Source organism: Callospermophilus lateralis, chromosome 8 (genome assembly GCF_048772815.1).
Source record: "Callospermophilus lateralis isolate mCalLat2 chromosome 8, mCalLat2.hap1, whole genome shotgun sequence".
Taxonomy (NCBI): Eukaryota; Metazoa; Chordata; class Mammalia; order Rodentia; family Sciuridae; genus Callospermophilus; species Callospermophilus lateralis.
The window spans coordinates 88,162,469-88,182,547 of NC_135312.1; the positions used below are offsets into that span (position 1 = coordinate 88,162,469).

General features: G+C 33.9%; 1 protein-coding gene across 1 annotated transcript in view; it reads right to left on the minus strand.

Annotated features, from left to right (window-relative positions):
* Positions 1–5,159: 5,159 nt before the first annotated feature.
* Positions 5,160–20,079, minus strand: part of Arhgef38 (Rho guanine nucleotide exchange factor 38) — a 139,721-nt gene continuing 124,801 nt past the window's right edge. The window contains exons 11-14 of the mRNA XM_076865152.2: positions 15,503–15,646; positions 14,471–14,669; positions 14,070–14,329; positions 5,160–5,345 (exon numbers count right to left, since the gene is read on the minus strand). Of these exons, the coding sequence (XP_076721267.2) occupies positions 5,160–5,345; positions 14,070–14,329; positions 14,471–14,669; positions 15,503–15,646 (789 nt within the window). The remainder of the gene's footprint in view (positions 5,346–14,069; positions 14,330–14,470; positions 14,670–15,502; positions 15,647–20,079) is intronic.

Sequence of the window (20,079 nt, forward strand, 5' to 3'; positions counted from 1 at the left end):
CTTTGATCCACCTTCTTTGATTTTTGTGGAGGGTGAGAGATGGGGGTTAAATTTTATTATACTACATATAGATTTCCAGTTATCCTACCACCATTTGTTTAAAAGACCATCTTTTCTCTAATGTATATTTTGACACCTTTGTCTAGCATCATATAACTGGATTTATGTGGTTTTGTCCCTGTGAAATGACCTGATTTTGAATCACCATCTTTCCACAGTTACTTCCTTTATAAAACATAGATGAGAATGAGATGGAATGGAAGCCATCTAATACAGATGATCTCTGAATTATGATGGTTCAACTTAACAGTTTATCCATGGTGTAAAAATGATACACATTTAGTTGAATCTGTCCTTTGAATTTTTTTAATATTTATTTTTTAGTTGGACACAATACCTTTATTTCACTTATTTATTTTTATGTGGTACTGAGGATTGAACCCAAGTTCTCGCATGTACAAGGTGAGTGCTCTCCTGCTGAGCTACAGCCCCAGCCCCAGCCCCTGGACTTTGAATTTTATCTTTTGCTCAGCTAACAATATTCTATGATACTCTCAAGTTTCAGAGTGGGGTCAGCAAACTACAACTCTCAGTTATTCATGCAATCATGCAAGTAAACATCTGATTTTTTATATATACTGATTTCCTAACTATACTGTGTTACTGAGCTATGGTTGTCAGTAGGTTAGGTATATTAAATGTATTTTCAACTTTTTAAAAAATATTTTTTAGTTGTAGGTGGACACAATACCTTTATTTTATTTATTTATATGTGGTGCGAAGGATTGAACCCAGTTGGGCCTCACATGTACTAGGCAAGCACTCTACCACTGAGCTACAACCCCAGCCCTATTTTCAACTTTTAATGGGTATGGGTTTATTAGGACATGACCCCATCATAAATTGCAGTTCATCTGTATTTAAAGGTTAGATGATTTCAATTTTTTTTTTTTTTTTTTTTTTTTTTTTTTTTTGGTAACACGGATGGAACCCAAGGGTGCTTATCCACTGAGCCACATCCTCAGTCCTTTTTCATTTTTAGAAAGGATCTCACTAAGTTGTTTAGGGCCTCCCTAAGATGCTGAGCCTGGTCTTGAACTTGGAATCCTCCTTTCTCAGCCTCCCAAACTGCTGGGATTGTAGGTGTGTACACCATGCCTGACTAGATGATTCCAATTCTTAACAAGGATTTACTTACTTACTCATCACTATAATGTAAATTGGTATGTCTAATTTAGCTTGAGTTTTGTGAGGTCTAGATGTTCTCACTATTTAGCAGTGCATTTGCTTTTTATTAGTAACAGACTAAATTATCTATAGGTTGTATAGAAAATACATTCTAAAATAAAACTTTATTAATACAATAATTTTAAAATATATATAAAAATTAGAGAAAGGCATACATTTACCTACCACAGTGTTTTTTAAGTAAAATAAATTTAATTTACTAAGAATATCTTTCCTAGATTTGTTTACAAGAACATTTCATTTGTTAAAGTATGATTTATTTTTCCAAAAAACATAAAAAATATAGCAAATCTTGACTTTATCTAGTTAGACTACAAAATTATGAAAACAGCAGCTGGCCTAGAGACCCAGTTTAGTTCTAATAGCCCTGGAGTAAAATGTGTTATGGAATAATTTTGTATGTTATAGAGAATTAGTGACTGAGTTTTTATATATGTATATATAGGAAGAGAAGTAAAGAAAAAAAATAGACTTTTGAAAGAGTAACATTCTCTACATTGTGATCTATCCCTAGAAAGTGTAAAGTCCAGTGTCCTTCTGGTCAATGAAATGTAATCACTTCTTCATCAACTATAATATAAATGTCTAATTTAGCTTGAGTTTTGTGATGACTAGATGTTTTCACTGGTTAGCAGTGCATTAAATACATTAGGAACTCATAAACAGGATTCAAATAAGATATTTTTGGACATCTTAGAATATAAAGATAGTCTCATTTTTATGGCTTTGATTCAAAAAAACAATAAGAAAGGCAAAGAGTTTTTAATTCCATGCATCATTTGTGAAAATACTAATTTTTGTAAATCATCCAAACACTATATTTATCACAAATAGAAGCAGGCACTTAATATCCATCTTTTTTTTTTTTTTTTTGGTACTAGAGATTTAATCCCGTGGCACTTTACCCCTGAATTATATCCCCTGCCCCCCTTTTTTCTTAAATTTTGACATAGGATCTCACTAAGTTGCTTAGGGCCTCACTAAGTTTTGAGTTTGGCCTTGAATTTAGAATCCTCCTGCCTCAGCCTGTCCTGAGCAGCTGGGACTGCAAGTATGTACCACCACACCCTTAATATCTATCTTGAAAGTACAAATTATATTTATACTAGTATGGGATACTCCAGCACTGGAAGTATGTCATGTAGTTCTTCATTGCTCTGATTAAAAATATGCATTCTGTCTCTTCTGCACTCTTCAACCTTTATTTTAAAAATATGTCTCTGAAATATAAAGGATATTAAAAAGGGTGACTGGATTTTTTTACATGATTTCAGCATTCTTGGTAATTTGGGATTTTTTTACACTTTTAAAAATATTGTATAGACTTAGTTAAGAGCATCTATATTTAAAAATAAAAACTAGGTAAAATATATACATATGCTGGATTATTTATTTTAAGAAGAAAATTAGCTACAAAAATTTTCCCTTCATTCTTAGTAAAAAGAATACCTACTTCAGAATCCTATTCTGTACAATATTTAATTTTTAAAAAGAATGTAACAAAATTATTACATTAGCATACCTAGCCTTAATTATATTGATGGCACCAACAGTTTTGTCTTTTCAACTTTTTGAAAATTTATGTATCTCATAGCTCTCCTAAGAGTTTACTTCTTTTGAGTCCAATAAAATAATGTCTAACCTCTAAATTATAACTTACTTGATTTTAATCAAACTACTTACAAAGTTAATGTATTACATGAGTTCTATAATGCCTATTTATAGTAGTATGTGTTCACCACAATAGTGGAGAACTGCAGTTGGTAGCTTCATTACAACTCTTGCTCAGCAGTCAACTGCAGTTATGATTTTGGTGCTGTGGATTCTTCAAAGGTCAGACATGAAGCATCAATCCTAGAACCACACCAGTAGACAAAACTAGTATACATCTAGTCATTATTTCAGATCTATGCTGTTCATACAATTCTTTATTGTATGGGGAGTATTAAAGCTAGTGCATATACATTATTTCCCCATTATTTTGGTCTTTGGACATCTGCATAGTTTCCACATTTAACAGTTTTGAATTTCCTTTCCTTTATCTTAGACAATTTACTGTTTTGAAGTTGAATAGAAAGAATAATTAAAAGACATTAAAAGTCCCTATATATCTATATATCTTCTATTCCCAACTTAAAATAAGAAAATAAGCCAAAACAACTTGTAAAGCCATGTTTAGATTAATAATTTTAGGGAAAATATCTTAAAATACAAATGTTTCTGTCACGTAAATATCTCATGATTTCCTGTAGTTGTACATATCAGTGTGTGTGTGTGTGTGTGTGTGTTTAAGTCAGATGTCTCTCATTTTGCTTAGTGTAGTCCTCAATAGTATATGTAACATTATACAGTTCAAATAAATCTTTTAAAGTAACAGTCAAATCTTAATATTTAATGTCATATGAACACATTTTATATGGACAGTGAAAAACCACCTTAATTTGCTTTTATAGGAAATCACTAACATCAAATTTAATCTTTTCTGTTCCAAAGAATCATCTTTAGTTCAATAAACTGTCTTGACAAAATATGCCTGAAATCTTGGAGGACCATTTTCTGAGCAATACTAAAAGTTTGGTGTCCTAGGACATTGTGTCATGGCAAATGTTGTCCTCAGTGCCTGCCTCATATAAGAACAAATTAGCAACTAAAAATATTTACATCTTGGCTCAGAACATAGAACACACATTCCCCATTCATCATCCAAATGACTGAGTGATCCAAAAAAACATTTCCTCATTAAAGTGTCATTATAAATCTTGAAAGATAAGTTTTAAACCACTATACTTTCAAAAGTAGTTAAGTAAAACAATAAAAATTAAAACCTAGAAAGTTAATTTCTCTAGGGTAATATGGAAGTCCTTATAAGCCCTTAATTTTGAAAGAATTTTAAATACTAAATACAGTCATAAGAGAAGAATGATCCTCCTCAGTGGACATTATTCACATCACTAAGTGCTTTGCAGATAAGTATACACTCCTGGAGAAGCACAGTATAGCAGTCAGCAGCAGGAACCTTAGAATCAGACTACTAGGTTTGAGTTCCAGCCCCTACTGCTTACTTGGGCTAAATTACTTCACCTCTCTGGGCAATGGTTTCCTCTTAATGTGTATTAAATAAAATTACTATATATATAGCATTTAGAACTATTTGTACTCTATAGTATACATTCAATATCAGATATTAATATATTTTTCAGGGTTTTTTTCTTTGGGTTGAAAACCTATATTGGAGGAAGTTTCTATATCAAAGATTTCTAGTTGGCTGTTTATTAATCTTATTGTGTATATGTAGTATATGCTATGTATGATATTTGTATAATCTGTATTATACAGATGTGTATAAACTGCATGGGCTGATGATGTAACTCAGTGGTACAGCATTTGCATAGAATGCTCGAGGGCCTGAGTTCAATCCCTAGTACCACGCGCACAAAAAAATAATAGTGTTTGCCTAAATTGCGTAATTCATATGATGTACATGTATATATAAACATGTGTATATGCAAGTGAGTAGTATGAAAAACAAAAACATGTTTGAGGCAAAATATATAACCGTGAAAAAATTACAGTAAACTGAAAAACCTTATTCTTAGATCCAGTCTTTCATGATGATAAAAGAACTACATTTATTCTTTCAATAGATCTCCACCTTTAGCTGGTTTATAATTGGAGCTTGGGCTATTTCCTTTGCTCTTCTGTTGGCTTAGTATTTCCTTCAACATGTATTTATTGAACACATTCATGAAATAATCCTGTTAGGAAATATAGTCTTCCTTAAAACCTGGTGCAGTATCAGTTCATGAATTTGAAGCTTTCTTACTTTCTGGCCCAAAGTTTCAGAATGTCAGTTTTATGAGGTAGTCAATCATCAATTTGCCAGGAAAATGAAGGTCAAAGGCTTTATTTCCTTAAGCATAAGTCATCTTCCCAAGGTAGTTAGCTGGCACATATCCTTTCTGTCCTTGAGTTTCAGCTAACCACCACTCTTTATTCCCACTTAGATCACAAAATCTAAGTATATGGACTCTTTGGTACTCCTGAAGGCTGAGTTCATGGTCACTCCGTGCTTGAAAAGCATGAACTGCATAGAAAATCTAGACAACAAAGCAAATGACATTATTAGAACAAAACCCAAAAATTTAGAGAAAAATAATAAAGATTTTTTAAGATTTTTAGAAGCAATGTCAGTTTTCTTATTTTTCAAAGTCATTGCCCAGATCTTTCTGTTGGGCTTATTTTGCTAAAATATGACCTCAATTAAGAATGGGGTGAAATAGTATTCTTACTCTGTTAGAATAAGTTTAAATTGTCCATACTTGAAGGCAATTAGGCAGTTTCTATTAAAATAAATTAATGTTAATTCCTTTTGAATCAATAATATCTCTAAGAATCTCTTCAACCAAAACAAACTCTAGCAAATAGTCTTACACAGTAATATTACTGTAATATTTATATGGAAGGTAAAAAGAGGGATGTGGGAATGTTCTAAATGTGCAAGAAGAGAAAAGTTCAATTCTAGACTCTCATACTGAGAAAATTTGTAGTCATAAAAATGTTATTTCATGACACTAATAACAGAAAATGCTTATGATGAAATAGTAAAAGAAAAAGTATAAAATTAGGGTAAACAATATATGTCTAAAATTGCTAATTTCTTTGAATGGTGGGATGATAGGTAATTCTCATTGTTACTTCTTTGTTTCTTTGTTTATTTTCCAGAACTTTATGACATTATATGAAATTTACAAGTTTAAAATTACTTTAAGTGACTTAGAAGAACTAACAAACCATATTGTTTCTGTTCTCAAAAGAACACTGCATAATTAGATAGGAAGCTCTAAAATAGAGCTTCCAGTAAAATCATATCTGATAAAAAATTTAGCTATATATAAAATAAATCAATTGGCTAATAATGTTCATAAACTAATTTATTTAATCAAACATTATGAAGTGCCCACCAAGTGCCAGATGTTATTTTATCAGAGACCCTATTAGAGTTCAGCTAGAAAAATAATGTCAACAAGGCAAAACAAAACAAACAAACCCACAGCACCTCCACCAACAACCAAACCACATATAGGTGATATATTAACTAATTGTGAACTGTATTTCAGAAGAAATAACTACATAAATGACAAAGTTGACAAAGGCAGAAAATATGTCATGCAGAGATAAATATATGAAAACAATATATAGAGAAAGGCAATCAGATTAACTTTCAAAATTTAGTGCTAATTGATAATGGGAACTATGAGCAATAAGGCGACTTTATTGAGCAAGGAAAAGAGGCTGGGCAGTGTGATATGGGGGGACTATGTTGTAATTTAAGTTCTATTTAAATATTTAATTATTTAACTTCTGATTAAATTATGATTCTATTGCTTGCTTTATTGTCTTAGCAACTAGCATAAGCTGCTCTTCAAGTAGAGGAATTGCTATTGTCTGATTATTTTCTTCCTCCTAAAATTTGTGTGTTGAAATGCTAACCTTCCAGATGAGGATATTGAGATATGGAGCCTTTGGGAAGTGATTAGTCATGAGGACAGAGCCTCCAGGCATAGGATTAATTCCTTTAAAAAAAGAGGCCCAGGAGAGACATCTATCCCTTCCACCAGGTGAGACCCTCACAAGAAAGTGCCATCTATGTACCAGGAAGTTGGTTCCCACCAGATCATAAAAATGCCAGTGCCTTGAACTCACACTTCCAGCCTCCACAATTGTGAGAAATTCCCCTTATTTGTAAGCCACCCAACTTATGATAGTTTTGTTATAGCTGCCTAAATGGACTAAAGGTCAAAATTAAACTTGACTTCACTCACATCTTGGTACACAGAAAGAATTCAAATATTTGTTGATTTGACTGCAGTTAGGCTGAAAGTCTTGGCTATCATACAGGAGATTGTCTTGTATCATACAAGATAACTACAGAAGATATTGTTGGACATGCATTATTGTATAATAAAAAGAAAGAAAAAGGGAACACTATAAATTCATCAGCATTGGAATGGTAGAAATAATAAAGACCTTTTATAGAGCTCATGTTAGTTTACATATCACTTGGGCTTTATCCTCAATGATTCTGAATTGAGACTTGGAGAAGAAACATACTTTTAATCATTGAGCTAATGAGTGCTACTAGGTCCCATATCTTCTAACTCTAAATCCTACTCTTGGTCCATGTTTCATAATGCTTAAACCATATTCTTGTTCTAGCAAGCATATTCAGAGTGTATTCTTGTGGAAAGGAACTGGAGTCCCTAATAAGGGACTGTTTGCAAAGTGAAAACACTAAACAGATCCACAAAAGCCAAATGAAAGATTTGGTTTGCAAAAGCATTTAGGAATGTGATGTGATGTAATACAGCCCCTGAAATAATGTTCAAGAGCCTACATTCATAGTTGCTAACCATCTATTGGAATTTTTGAAATAATATGTATCCTTCACCAATGAGGCAATAGATTTTTCAGCAGGATGGATTATCTACTAAAATACCATTCCTAAATATTTGTAGTAGTCTTTCACTTTGGCACAAATTCTCTCAAGGGGAATATAAAATCTTCTACCTAGATATTTAGTATGATATTATAGTTTATATTTTAAACATTAAATATAGATTCTCATGAAATCATAAATTTAAACTATAAAACATAATGTGCATTCGATACTTTAGGTGATCATGGTTCAAATTTATTTAGGTTGAACTTTTTCCAGTTTTTATATAATTTATGTTAAATGGAGACATATATCCTATACTCAAAATGGAAATAAATTTTACAGTCATCTTTTTAAAGTCTGTCTCTTATTTTAATCTTTTTTAGTATTTTTTTAATGTTAGACTACAAATTAGAAGTTTTCCAACTAAAATGTATTTTGGGAACTGAAAGTTTTCTCATTATTTTCAATACTTTAATTTTTTTTATTTTTCTAACTTTAAATTTTATATTTTTTGGTTCAGATACATTAATTAAAATGTTATTAATTTGAACCATTGTAATCTAATGCTCTTTTATTTTTCCTTAGTATTTACTAAAATATATTTTATTGGTAGCTTTTTTGCACTCAGAAAAACTCTGGCTCATTTTATTGATTCTGTGAATAAAACCCATTTCTCCATGGTATTTACTGTTTCAAAAAAAATAGCACTCTGTATTATTGACTCATACCCAATTTATTACCCACTGTTGAGAACCATCAGATCTTTTCCTGTGGTACCATTGTCAGTACAGCATTCCCTTATTCTATATATTTGTGCATTTAACTTCCTCTTGTGGTAAGTCACATTACCTGTCTCCACTAAATCTCATTTTATTTATTTTGTCACTGTTCTCCAATTAACAACAAAATTCATATTTTAATCTTCTTTTCCAAAACAATATATATATAGTGAGCATTTGAAAATGTTTTTATATCAATAAATAGCTCTCCAAATCTTCATTTTAATGACTACTTAAATACATTATAATTCTGTCAAATTTTTGAAGGACTTTCTAAATAATAACATTCTAGCCATGTAGTATCAAAATGTAGATATTGAAAGGGAATTTGAGAAACTCAGAAACTAGGAAGAAAAAGAAATGACTCAATATTCTCAAGCTTCAAAAAATAATGACCAACAGTGGATTAATGAAGCACTAAATCCATCTCCATTAAAATAAACAATAAGAGAGGGAAGTCATTATTGTCATTTTCATTCACCATTACTTCAGTGATTCTAGTGAATTGATCAAAAGTTGCTAAAAAAGGTACAAGACCAGACTATGAACTTAGAAAAAAATGATAGCAAAGCAACTGACTTTTTACCAGTTTTTAAAAAAATGTACTTTCAATAATATTTATATAGAAAAAAAGCACTGATTCTTGGATAATTATCTGCCCTCTAAAACTAGGTTTCCATCATTATTAAGCCTGATTCTCTTTGCAAACTGCCAAGGACAACATTCCACTGACCAAACAAGGCACTTAGATGTGGTGGACCCCAAGATTCCCACCTATATAATCACCTTCCTTTGATTATAGATGGCACTTGTTAATGTGATGGGATTTCACTCCTGTTGTTAGGTTGTGTTACATGGTTACTGTTAAGACATTTTGCAGAAGTGCCTGATAAGGTTCCTGAGAAAATGACTGAATTAGTCAAAAGGGAGATTATTTGGGGTGGGCCTGACCTTATCAAAAGAGACCATTAAAAGAGCATTTGGGTCTCTCAGAAGGAAAGCCAAAGAGATGTTCACTAACATGAACTAAACAACTAACAATGAAGAAATAACCAACTCTGTAAACTGTCTATAGATCTGAAAGCAGCCCTTAGTTGCTGTCTAATTTAGCCCTGTCTAATTTCCAGCAAGAAATTGAATAGCTGAGTCCTGCTGGAATATGAAACTGAATTCTGTCAACAATCATGAGCTTACTAGAGAACTTCAAGTTTCAGGAAAAAGCCCATGCAATGCCTACATTGTAGTTCTGTGAGATTCTGTGCAAAGCATCCAAGCTTGGACTCTTGACCATGGACACTAAAATAATAAGTTTGTATTGTTTTAAGTCACTAAGTTTGTGATGATTTTTATGCAACATAGAACACTAGTCATATTATGCCATTACTATTTGATGGACAAAGGAAGAGAATACATTAGAAGTAGTAGGCATATTTGTTTGACTGCTTTGGTTGCATTTGTTGATCCAGCAAAAACAGTGAGTGCAAAAATTAAGTCCCTTGGTGTAAATCAGTACTGTCAGGTTGTGAACATCTAATAGCTCATTCCGATTATTCAACAAAGGCTCTGGACCTTAATTTAGGAGCACTCCAAAAAAACACCCAGAATAAGTCCATGCTTTCTTTGTGGGATGAGGATGCAGGACCCTGAGTGGATTGGTTCTGAGGTCCCCAAAAGTAAGGTAATCATACCTCCTGATTATACCACAGAATGTCCTCCATTAAGCACTTCCATTAAAATATGTATCCCATTAAAAATAGTAAATAATGTTTTTGCCCTTCCCATAAGACTCCTGATCCAGAACTAACCTAGAAACTATCCTAGAAAATGTCTTTCCCAACAATCTCTCTTCTTGCTTGAGAGGGAGAATGAATAAGCAAATTAAACCTCTAGAGAAGTGATTTCTTTCTTTTTTTGGAGTAGGGTATCATGGATTGAACTCAGGGATACTCAACCATTGAGTTACATCCCCAGACCTATTTTGTATTTTATTTAGAGACAGAGTCTCACTGAGTTGCTTAGCACCTTGCTGTTGCCAAGGCTGGCTTTGAACTCGAGATCCTCCTGCCTCAGCCTCTGAGCTGCTGGGATTATAGGTGTGTGTCATCATTACCAGCTGCAGCAGTGATTTTTAATCTTTTTAAATAAAATTACCCTTTGAAAACCTGTTGAAATCTATTAACTTCTTATACCATAAAAGTGTACACATTTTTACATATTTGAGGAGACTCATGCGACCCAAGCACATTCATACACTCCTTAGGTTCTTGGAGTCTAGGTTAAAAAATTGAGCTGTAGTATAAAACTTACAAAGCCACTGTAACCTAAATGAGTCTGAAATTACCTGTATCTGAATGATTTTTTTTAGGACCCCATAGATGCACCATGAATAGCAGGTAGAGACCCTGTCCTTCTTGTCAGGCTCCACTAGAACAATTTTTAAACAATTTAAATTTTTAAATTGTTTTTTAAACAATTTTTAAACAATTGAAAAATTACAGCTTACAACACCCTTTTGCAACAATTCTCTGCAAAAGAAGTACTTCCACAGTAGTAAAGAATAGGAAAAGAAATAGAGGCTAAAAGGGGCACATAATTAAACCAACTTAAGTTGCAGTTGATGTTCTTGATTAAAAATACAAACACATAATCAAAACCTAAAAAAGACAGAAAGTTGCTTTTTAGGGTATCTCAAGTGTGAGATATTATATAATGTATTCTCATTACTCTCAAAAATGATGCAATTTACTCCCACTTTTCAATCTCCTTCTAGGGATCTCTAGAATGTGTTATTTTCTTAGACTGTCACACCGTAAACATAAGGGATTAACCATCTCTTTTCACATTTTCTAAGAGCCATTAGAATGGAAACTTCAGCCTCCTGACAAGGATTGTGAAAATAATATAATCCTTTCCCATTTCCAAGGTATGACAAGTAGTTTCATTATGAGAGGAAACTGAATACCACTTGCTCATGTGCTTCTATTGGCTAGAGTTAAGAAATAAAGAGAAATATTCCTTAGTGGACTTTTTTTTTTCTCTCTCATACTGGGGTTTCCAACAGGTGCCTTCTCTTCTCCTTATAATAAATTCATTGGGATAGATTCTCCCTTTGCAGAGGGAAGGTCTTCAGTTTGAAATGGGTCATTTTATCTTTGAGGGAAGATTCTAGGAATCCTATATGCCACAGAACCCTCATGTATACCTAATAAGAAGGTTGTGAAGATAGCATACAATAAATATTGAATAAATATTTCCTATTACACTCAACCTTGACCAGTATGGGTTGTGATATAGTTTAGATATGAGTTGTCCCCCAAAAGCTCATGTGTGAGGAAATACAAGAGGGTTTAGAGGTGAAATGATCAAGCTACAAGAGCCTTAACCTAATCAGTGCATTAATCCTCTAATAGGGATTAACTGAGTGGTAACTGTAGGCAAGTAGAGTGTGGCTGGAGAAGTTGAGTCCCTGCGAGTGTACCTTTGGGTATATATTTTTTGCTTGTTGAGCAGAGCTCTCTCTGTGCTTCCTAGTGCAATGTCCCTAGATGCTTTCCTCTACCACACTCTTCTGCCATGATGTTCTGCCTCACCTCAAATCCTGAGGAATAGAGTCGGCCATCCATGGACAAGACCTCTGAAACTGTGAGCCCCCAAATAAACTTTTACTCCTCTAAAATTGCTCTTGTGAGGTCCCTGGGTCACAGCAGTCAAAAAGCTAACTAAAACACCCTCTAATTAGAAATTACCCTAATGTTCATCAACTGGTGAATGGTTAAAACATACTATATCCATGGAAGGGAAAATTACTAGGCAATTAAAAGCAATAAAATATGTATTTATACACAGATGAATCTCAAAAACATTATACACTAAATGAAAAAAGGGAGTTGTAAAAACCACATATTGCATAATGCCATTTATATGAAATATACAGAAAAGGCAAAACTGTGGAGATAGGAAATAGTTTAGTGGTTTCCTAAAGCTGGAGATGGTAAAGAGCAATTAATGCAAATAGGTACAAAGGATTTTTGAGAGTGAAAGAAATGTTCTTAAATTGAATTAATGTGATGGTAACACAATTTGGTAAAATATACTTAAAGTCATAGAATTTTATACTTAAAATGAATTAATTCATATGGGCAAATAAATAAGACCTTAATAAAGCTATTTTGGAGAAAAAGTCATGAATTGAACAGCAATCTACACTGTAAATGGAATAAACAGAATACATAAAATTTTTTTGGAGGGCAGTACAGCAATGTCTCTGAGGTTTTATATATACTCTCTGACCCTCCTATATTTTTAAGGATTTTCCTCATAGATATGTTCACAAAAGAGCACAAAACAGGTGAAAAAGAACTTTCCTAAAATCTTTCCTAAAAGATTCTAAATTTTTTTTGTTAGGGTAAGAGTTCCAAATATGACTTATTCTATAAAATAAAATACTATGGAGAGTTTTTAAGGAAAAATTAAGCTAATTAGATATAGTTTAGTTTATGATGTATTATTTATTGTTTTAAATATTTATTTTTTGTAGATGGACACAATACTTTTATTTTATTTATTTATTTTTAATGTGGTGCTGAGGATCAAACCCATGGCCTCACATGTGCTAGGCAAGTGCTCTACCACCGAACCACAAACCCAGCCCTGAAATATTATTTTTTAAGTGGAAAAAATATGTAACACACATGATATGTTTCTTACTTGTATAAATATATGTGTTTGTATATGCATGGAATATGTCTGAAAAGTTATACATAAATATTGTTTCTGAAGAGTAGGAGTAAGAAAGCAATTAAGACCTTTACTTTTACTTTATATATTTCTTCTGACTATTTTAACTTTTCAAAAGTAAATTTTATCACCCCCATATAAAAGAATTTTTTACTTAATAAAAAGTCAATAAAGAAAAAAAACCAAGTTGAATAAGAATTAGTTGGTCACCAACTGAGAATTAACAGTGAAATATACTGAAACTTTATACTGAAGCAAAAATGAATCCTACATTATAGTTAACATACCATCTTATGATAGGATTATACCAGTAGCCTTTGCATCAGTGCAGTGAGGGACGAGTAGCCCTTAAAAGTATCAGTATGTAGTATATGGAACATACGAGTGATTAAAAATGGCCAATTATTAGACAGCTCAATGAAGATGTTGCTTTTAGAGGAATCAGGAACAATTTCCTACATGCTATTAATGGTCACAATCTGTTCAGCATTGAACTGCATTTCTCTAATGGAGGGGTGTACAAAGTGCATTTTCACTTTAAGTACATAACAACAGAGTTGTAACAGCAACAGCTACTATTGAGTGAGTGTCTACTCTGCTAGGTACTTTACACACACACATTATCTCTAAAACATCAACTCTGCAACATAGGAATCATTGTCCTCTTTGTTTCATTTGAGGAAACAGGCTCAGAGAATTAAATTCTTTGCAAAACAGTCCACAGAGAGTACCCACTAATAGAGCTGGGACTTTTTGATGACAATACTGGCGCTTTCCTATCAAGTCCTACAGTAAAATAGTGAGCATTTAGAGATTCTTTCAAGTTTTGAAGAGCCTATTTTTTTCATTGAGGTTCAAATTCTTACCTGCTCATCTACCTCTTGAAAGCTGTCAACATCTGTGCCGTTTGTTTCAAACTTTCCACAGGTGCCACTAAGAGATGAGCTGCTATCACTTATGCTGCCTTCTGGGGTCCCTGTGACACTGTCACTAGCTGGCCGAGAAGACACAAAGAGGCTGATGTTGTCAAAATCATCATCACAGAACCTGTTCTCAGCATCAGCCTTCTGCACTTTTGCTGGATTGTACGGTTTTAGGAAGGAGGAATACACATATCCTTTTACAACTAGGTAGGAAATAAAAAGAAAGAAGAACCAATGTCAAGTTCATACTGTTCCCAAATGCCTGGGTTTAGAGAAGCACACAAAGACCATTGGGAAAAAAATCTCAAACTGAGGAAGGGTGGTAATTTTGGAGAAAAACTTACTTCCCGTGTCAACAAGCCACCTGCTAGTACTCCCCAGTGGATCTTTCTGTTCCATCACAGCCACCAACTCTCCTTCCAAAAGGTTGATGTCATATTCTTGTGTGGCATTGCACTTGCGCTTAGCTTGGTAGAGTTCCTCTGCACTGTATGTGGACAGAAGTTTGGAGCGATGAATGTCAGTTTGACGTGGCACTTCTGGCTGGGAAAAGCAAGGAGAATATTTGTTTTATGTGGATGTATAATGAAATCCTCAGTAAATTCGTAACATTTTTCTCTATAGATTCTTTAAAAACATATACTGATTGGGGCTTATTTCAAGGTGAAGTCTTAGATTAGGCTCTCATTGTCGAGTGCTCCAGTAAGTCATGCAGTGAAAAATTCTCTAGTAAGCACAGGAGGGCAGTGTTGTAGAAAAGAAAGAAAATTCATGTGAAAAATCAGGAGGCAGAGGTTCTAATCCCTCTTGAACAACATTTTAACCCTTTGGTATTTTCTGAGCAACATTTTAACCCTTGCTATATTAAGCACTTGTTAAATAATATTTCATTCAATAAATTGCACACTTGCTTGTCTTTTTTAGAAAATAGCAGTGAATTCAGCAGGAGTAAGAAGCCATCGACCCCTTCCAAGCTCCCGCCCATTAAGTGACTTTGAGAAAACCACTTTATCTCTGGAACCCAGGGTGCCTTAGCTTGAAAATGCAAGGGTTGGATTACATGATTTACCTCTAAAATACTTGTAAACAAATATTTAGAGTGCCTATCTTGTGTCAAGCACCATTTTAGGCATTTTAAGGATATGCTATATACAAAACAGAAACCCAAATCCATGATTTTATGGAATAACAAAGTCATAGAACAAAGGCTACAGAATATATTTAGTATACAGGGTAGAAATAGAGAAGAAATTTAAACATAATGAACAAATTATAAGATTAGAATGAAATTAGTGATAAGAAAAATAATATGATACTATGATTCAGACAAAGTGAAGTAGTGATATTTTAACAGTCATGGATACTCCTATACTCACCAGAACCGGCACAGGCTTCTTCTTTTCAAAACTGAGTTTCCTTTCAATAAAGGTGGCACTATTGTCCTTTACAAAATTCAGACTGTGAACCTCTTCTAGTACTCGATTCTGAATCTCAGAGATGCTTGAGACCAACAGTGGTGCCTATGGTAGAAATAATACAGTATCATTTCAAGACAGCTATATAACCATACTAGGAGTTAAATTTACCAGAGTTGCAATGAGCATTTGAGAAAGTGTAAGAGAGCTCATAGTGAAAAATTAGGGTGATTCTAGATCCTTTTGCATGAGGATAATCTAATTTGCCGTACCTAGAAACCCTGTGAAAATGATAGGAATATATGTATATATAAAAGTTTCAAGTCTAAATAAAAGGAGAACAGAAGAAGAAAGAGGAGGAGGAAGAAGAGGAGGAGGAGGAGGAGGAAAAACAAGCAACAAAGTCATGGAACAAAGGTTCAAGAATTAATGGTGGAGAGACCCTGCACCTACTAGAAGAAAAAAGTAGACCCAAATCTCCATCATGTAGGCTTAGGAACTGATTCCTTAACATGACTCTGAAAGCACATGGAATAAAATCAAGAATCAATAAATATAATGACATCAAACTAAAAAGCTTCTTCACAGCAAAAGAACAATCAAGAACATAAACAGAGAGCCTACAGAAGGGAAGAAAATCTTTGCCACCTGCATATCAGAACATTAATCTCCAGAATATATAAAGAACTCAAAAAACTTAAAAACAAAAAAACAAATAACCCAAACAATAAATGGGAAAAGAAACCAAATGGAGACTCACAGAAGAAGAAATACAAATGGTCAAAAAATATATGAAAAAGGGTTCAACTTCTTCAGCAGTTAGAGAAATGCAATTAAAACTACACTGAGATTTCATTTCACTCTACTTAGAATGGCAATTATCAAGACTACAAGCAAAAATAAATGTTGACAAGGATGTGTGGATAAAGATTCACTCATACATAACTGATTGGACTGCAACTTGGTATAACCATTCTATAAAAAACAGTATGGATATTCCTCAGAAAACTTGGAATGGAACCACCATTTGATCCATCTGTCCCACTCCTCAGTTTATACCTAAAGGACTTAAAATCAGCATACTACTGTGACACAGCCACATCAATGTTTATAGCAGCTCAACTCACAATAGGCAAATTATGGAACCAAACTAGGTGCCTTCAACACCTATTTTGGATAAAGAAAATATGGTCTATATACACAATGCAATATTACTCACTCTTAAAGAAGAATAAAATTATGGTATTTGCAGGTAAATGGAGGTAGCTGGAGAATATGCTATGCAAAATAAGCCAATCCCAAAAAACCAAAGACTGAATGTTTTCTCTGATATGCAGATGCACAATAGGGGGCTAGGGAAAATAGAGGTACTTTGGATTAGGCAGAGGGGAGTGAAGGGAGGGGAGAGAATATGGGGGTAGAAAGGATAGTAGACTGAATCAGACATTATTACCCTGTGTACATATATGATTATATGGCCAGTGTGATTTTTCATCATGTACAACCAGGAGAATGTGAAGTTATGCTCCATTTATGTATGATGTGTCAGAATGCATCCTACTGTTATGTGTAACTAATTAGATCATTTTTTAAAAATTTAAAAATAAATAATAAAAATAAGAATTCATGGTGGTACATATCTTCCACACAGTGGAGTGGTATAGTGGCAGGGGAAAAGAGTCTAAGAAGCACTAATTGAGTGTCTGTGCTAAGATTTAAACAAATCAACAGATTCCTTGACATGCTTCCCATCAAGATGTAGAGTCTAGGTTCCTACCTCTCAAAACCAGGTCGAACTTTATGGTTGTTTTATTATGTGTGGGATGTTGAGACTACAACCCAGAACCTTGTTCTGGTTAGGCAAGGGCTCTTCCAATAGACCACACCCTCAGTGATAAGTGGGTCTTTACAGTGACCTCAGTGAATAGGATGCTGGAAAGAACAGAACCATGGAAATGATGCCGTCTGACTTTAAAGATTAGATTAGAAACAGTCGTGCAGTTTATGCTGGTTTTCTTGGGACACTCACTCTGGAAACCTTCACTCACTTTGAAGAAGTCCATCTTCTCTGTGGCCACCATGTAAGAAGACCACAATGAAAGATGAGAGAGAGTGGGGGGAACTCCCCTTGGGACCCCAGCTATTCCAATCCAAACTGAATGACCAACAGCCCAGTGAATCCCTGAAACCATGAACTATAATAATACCATGTTTGGTATAATCTAATTTGAGCCCCAGATTTTTTCACCATTTCAATGAAATTGAATGATTATCTCTTCCCTTCCTTGGCAGAAGATGAAGATTCTTTTTCTGCAAATGGTAAAACAGTCTCTAGAATGAGTGACGCTATGCATTAACAAGGATAGGGGACCCATATTGAAAAGGGGGAAAATAAGAAACAGATGTGCGTTGACCTTGAAACCCTTTTCCATTTCCCCACCACCAACCTTAGAAATCACACTGCTTCTCTGCAGACAGAAGACTTGAAGAATTGTCTGTGGGTTTTCTGACCAGTCTGAGAGGGAAAAGACCTAACGAACCTATTATGAAGGGTTCTCAAATGAAATGACAGATCACACAATATGAAACACAGTTTTCAACTACCTATGTGCTCAAGAGTGTCATTTAGTCCTCAACTTTTTCAGTGGTCAACGGATCATTAGACAACCAAGGCATGCCTCTGATATGAGAGAATTTGATAAATAGAAAAGCAACTTGTCTTAATTTTAAGAAAACAAAGAGCCCTTGAATATTAAAATAAGAGCAGAAATAAAAGGAAATAATTGATGGATTAGAAGACTGAAGTAGGAAAATTTCATAAGAGATTGAGAAAAGTGATAGAAAATAAGTGAGAAAAGATAATAAAATTAGAGGTAACAATCTAGGAGGTTCCGAAAAAGAGAAAAGGAGCAAAGAAAGAAAAAATCATCAACAAAATTGAGTTTCATCAAGGAAATTGAAATTGAATGAATTTTGAAATTAAGAATTTCAAAAGTTTCTAGAAGAGGAAGAATTTTCTTGTTAAAAGGATCCCACCAAGTGTCCAAAATTTCAGATGGGGAATTCCTAGGTGCTTCCAATGGTCCAATGAGAGGACATATATACATAGAACATACATAGAACCAAGAATCGGACTGGGTTGTACAATTCTCAGTGAAAGAGTGGAAGCCAGATTAAATAGAACAATCTAATGTTTTAGTATGCACAAAGAACAACTTCTACATCCACGGAAACCATCAGTGAAGCATGATGATATTAAAAAGACATTTTCTGGTTTACAAAGTATCAAAATATTCATCTCCCAATCACTTTTTCAGAGAACCACTCAGAAATATGCTTCTCCCCAGATAAGGGCATAAAGGAATAAGTCAACATGGCATCATAAAATAAGGAATTGGGATCCCACCCAAAATAGAGAAGAATGATGATGAGGTATGATCCCAGGATTATGGATAGAAAGGCAGTTCAGATTGGAGCAGATCAGAAAGCACTGGGAGAGATTTCTGCAAGAAGGCACAATTTATAGAATACCACACACATCTGAAAGTCTTAAAAGGCTAGTCAATTGAGAGATAAAATTAGACAAAGAAAAATGAAGCAACTGGCAAAAGAAAAACAATTACTAACTTCAGGAAAAAAAAAGCAATACATGAAAGAAAAATTAATTGTGGTGTTCTGTGTAGCTAACCAGCATTCACTTTATGTGCTGGGTATCTGTGTACATCTTCAAATTTATTCTCCTTTCTTTCTACCCTGCTCTATGTGCCAAGAGTCTCATCAGAATTAAAAAGCAACAGGTCACTGGGCATGGTGGTGCATGCCTGCAATCCCAGCAACTCAGGAGGTTGAGGCATGAAGATTGCAAGTTTGAGGCCAGCCTCAGCAATTTAGCAGGTCCTGTGCAACTTGGTAAGACACTGTGTTAAAATTGAAAAAATAAAAAGGGTTGGGGATATGGCTCAGTGGTTAAAAGCCCCCAGGTTCAATCCCCAGTACCAAACAATCAAATAAACAACAATAACAACAATAAAACAATGTTGCACTCTGGTTTTCAGATGGGTTCAATGAATGAAGAGTACACACAGGAAATCAGAATGAGAAAAGGAACAGAGATAAGGATATTTATTTCCTAAATTTTCTTTCTATAGTATTAACTGAACCACACAGACCTATCAGATAGTCCTGTGCACATCCCTCTCTTTGTCCATTCCTATGCCAACCTCTTCCCTTATCCATTTAAACCTAGGTGTTATATGGCTCCCCTCTTTTGCTACCCTTGGGGCAGAACACTGGCTGCAAGGATTTCCCCATAGCAATCTCACATTTTTGTAAATAATCCCTTTATTAATTTTTCTCCAAATGATCAATTTGAGTGTTCTGGTTTTTTAATACTAATATGATGACTGATACATAAGTTAAACAATTTAAACAGCATGTAAACATAGCTAAATTTATGGTAAAACTACTGGAGCTCCATAGCAAGATCTTCTGTGAATATATATGTTGTGAGAACATAAAAAAAGAGGGCTAAGTTCTCA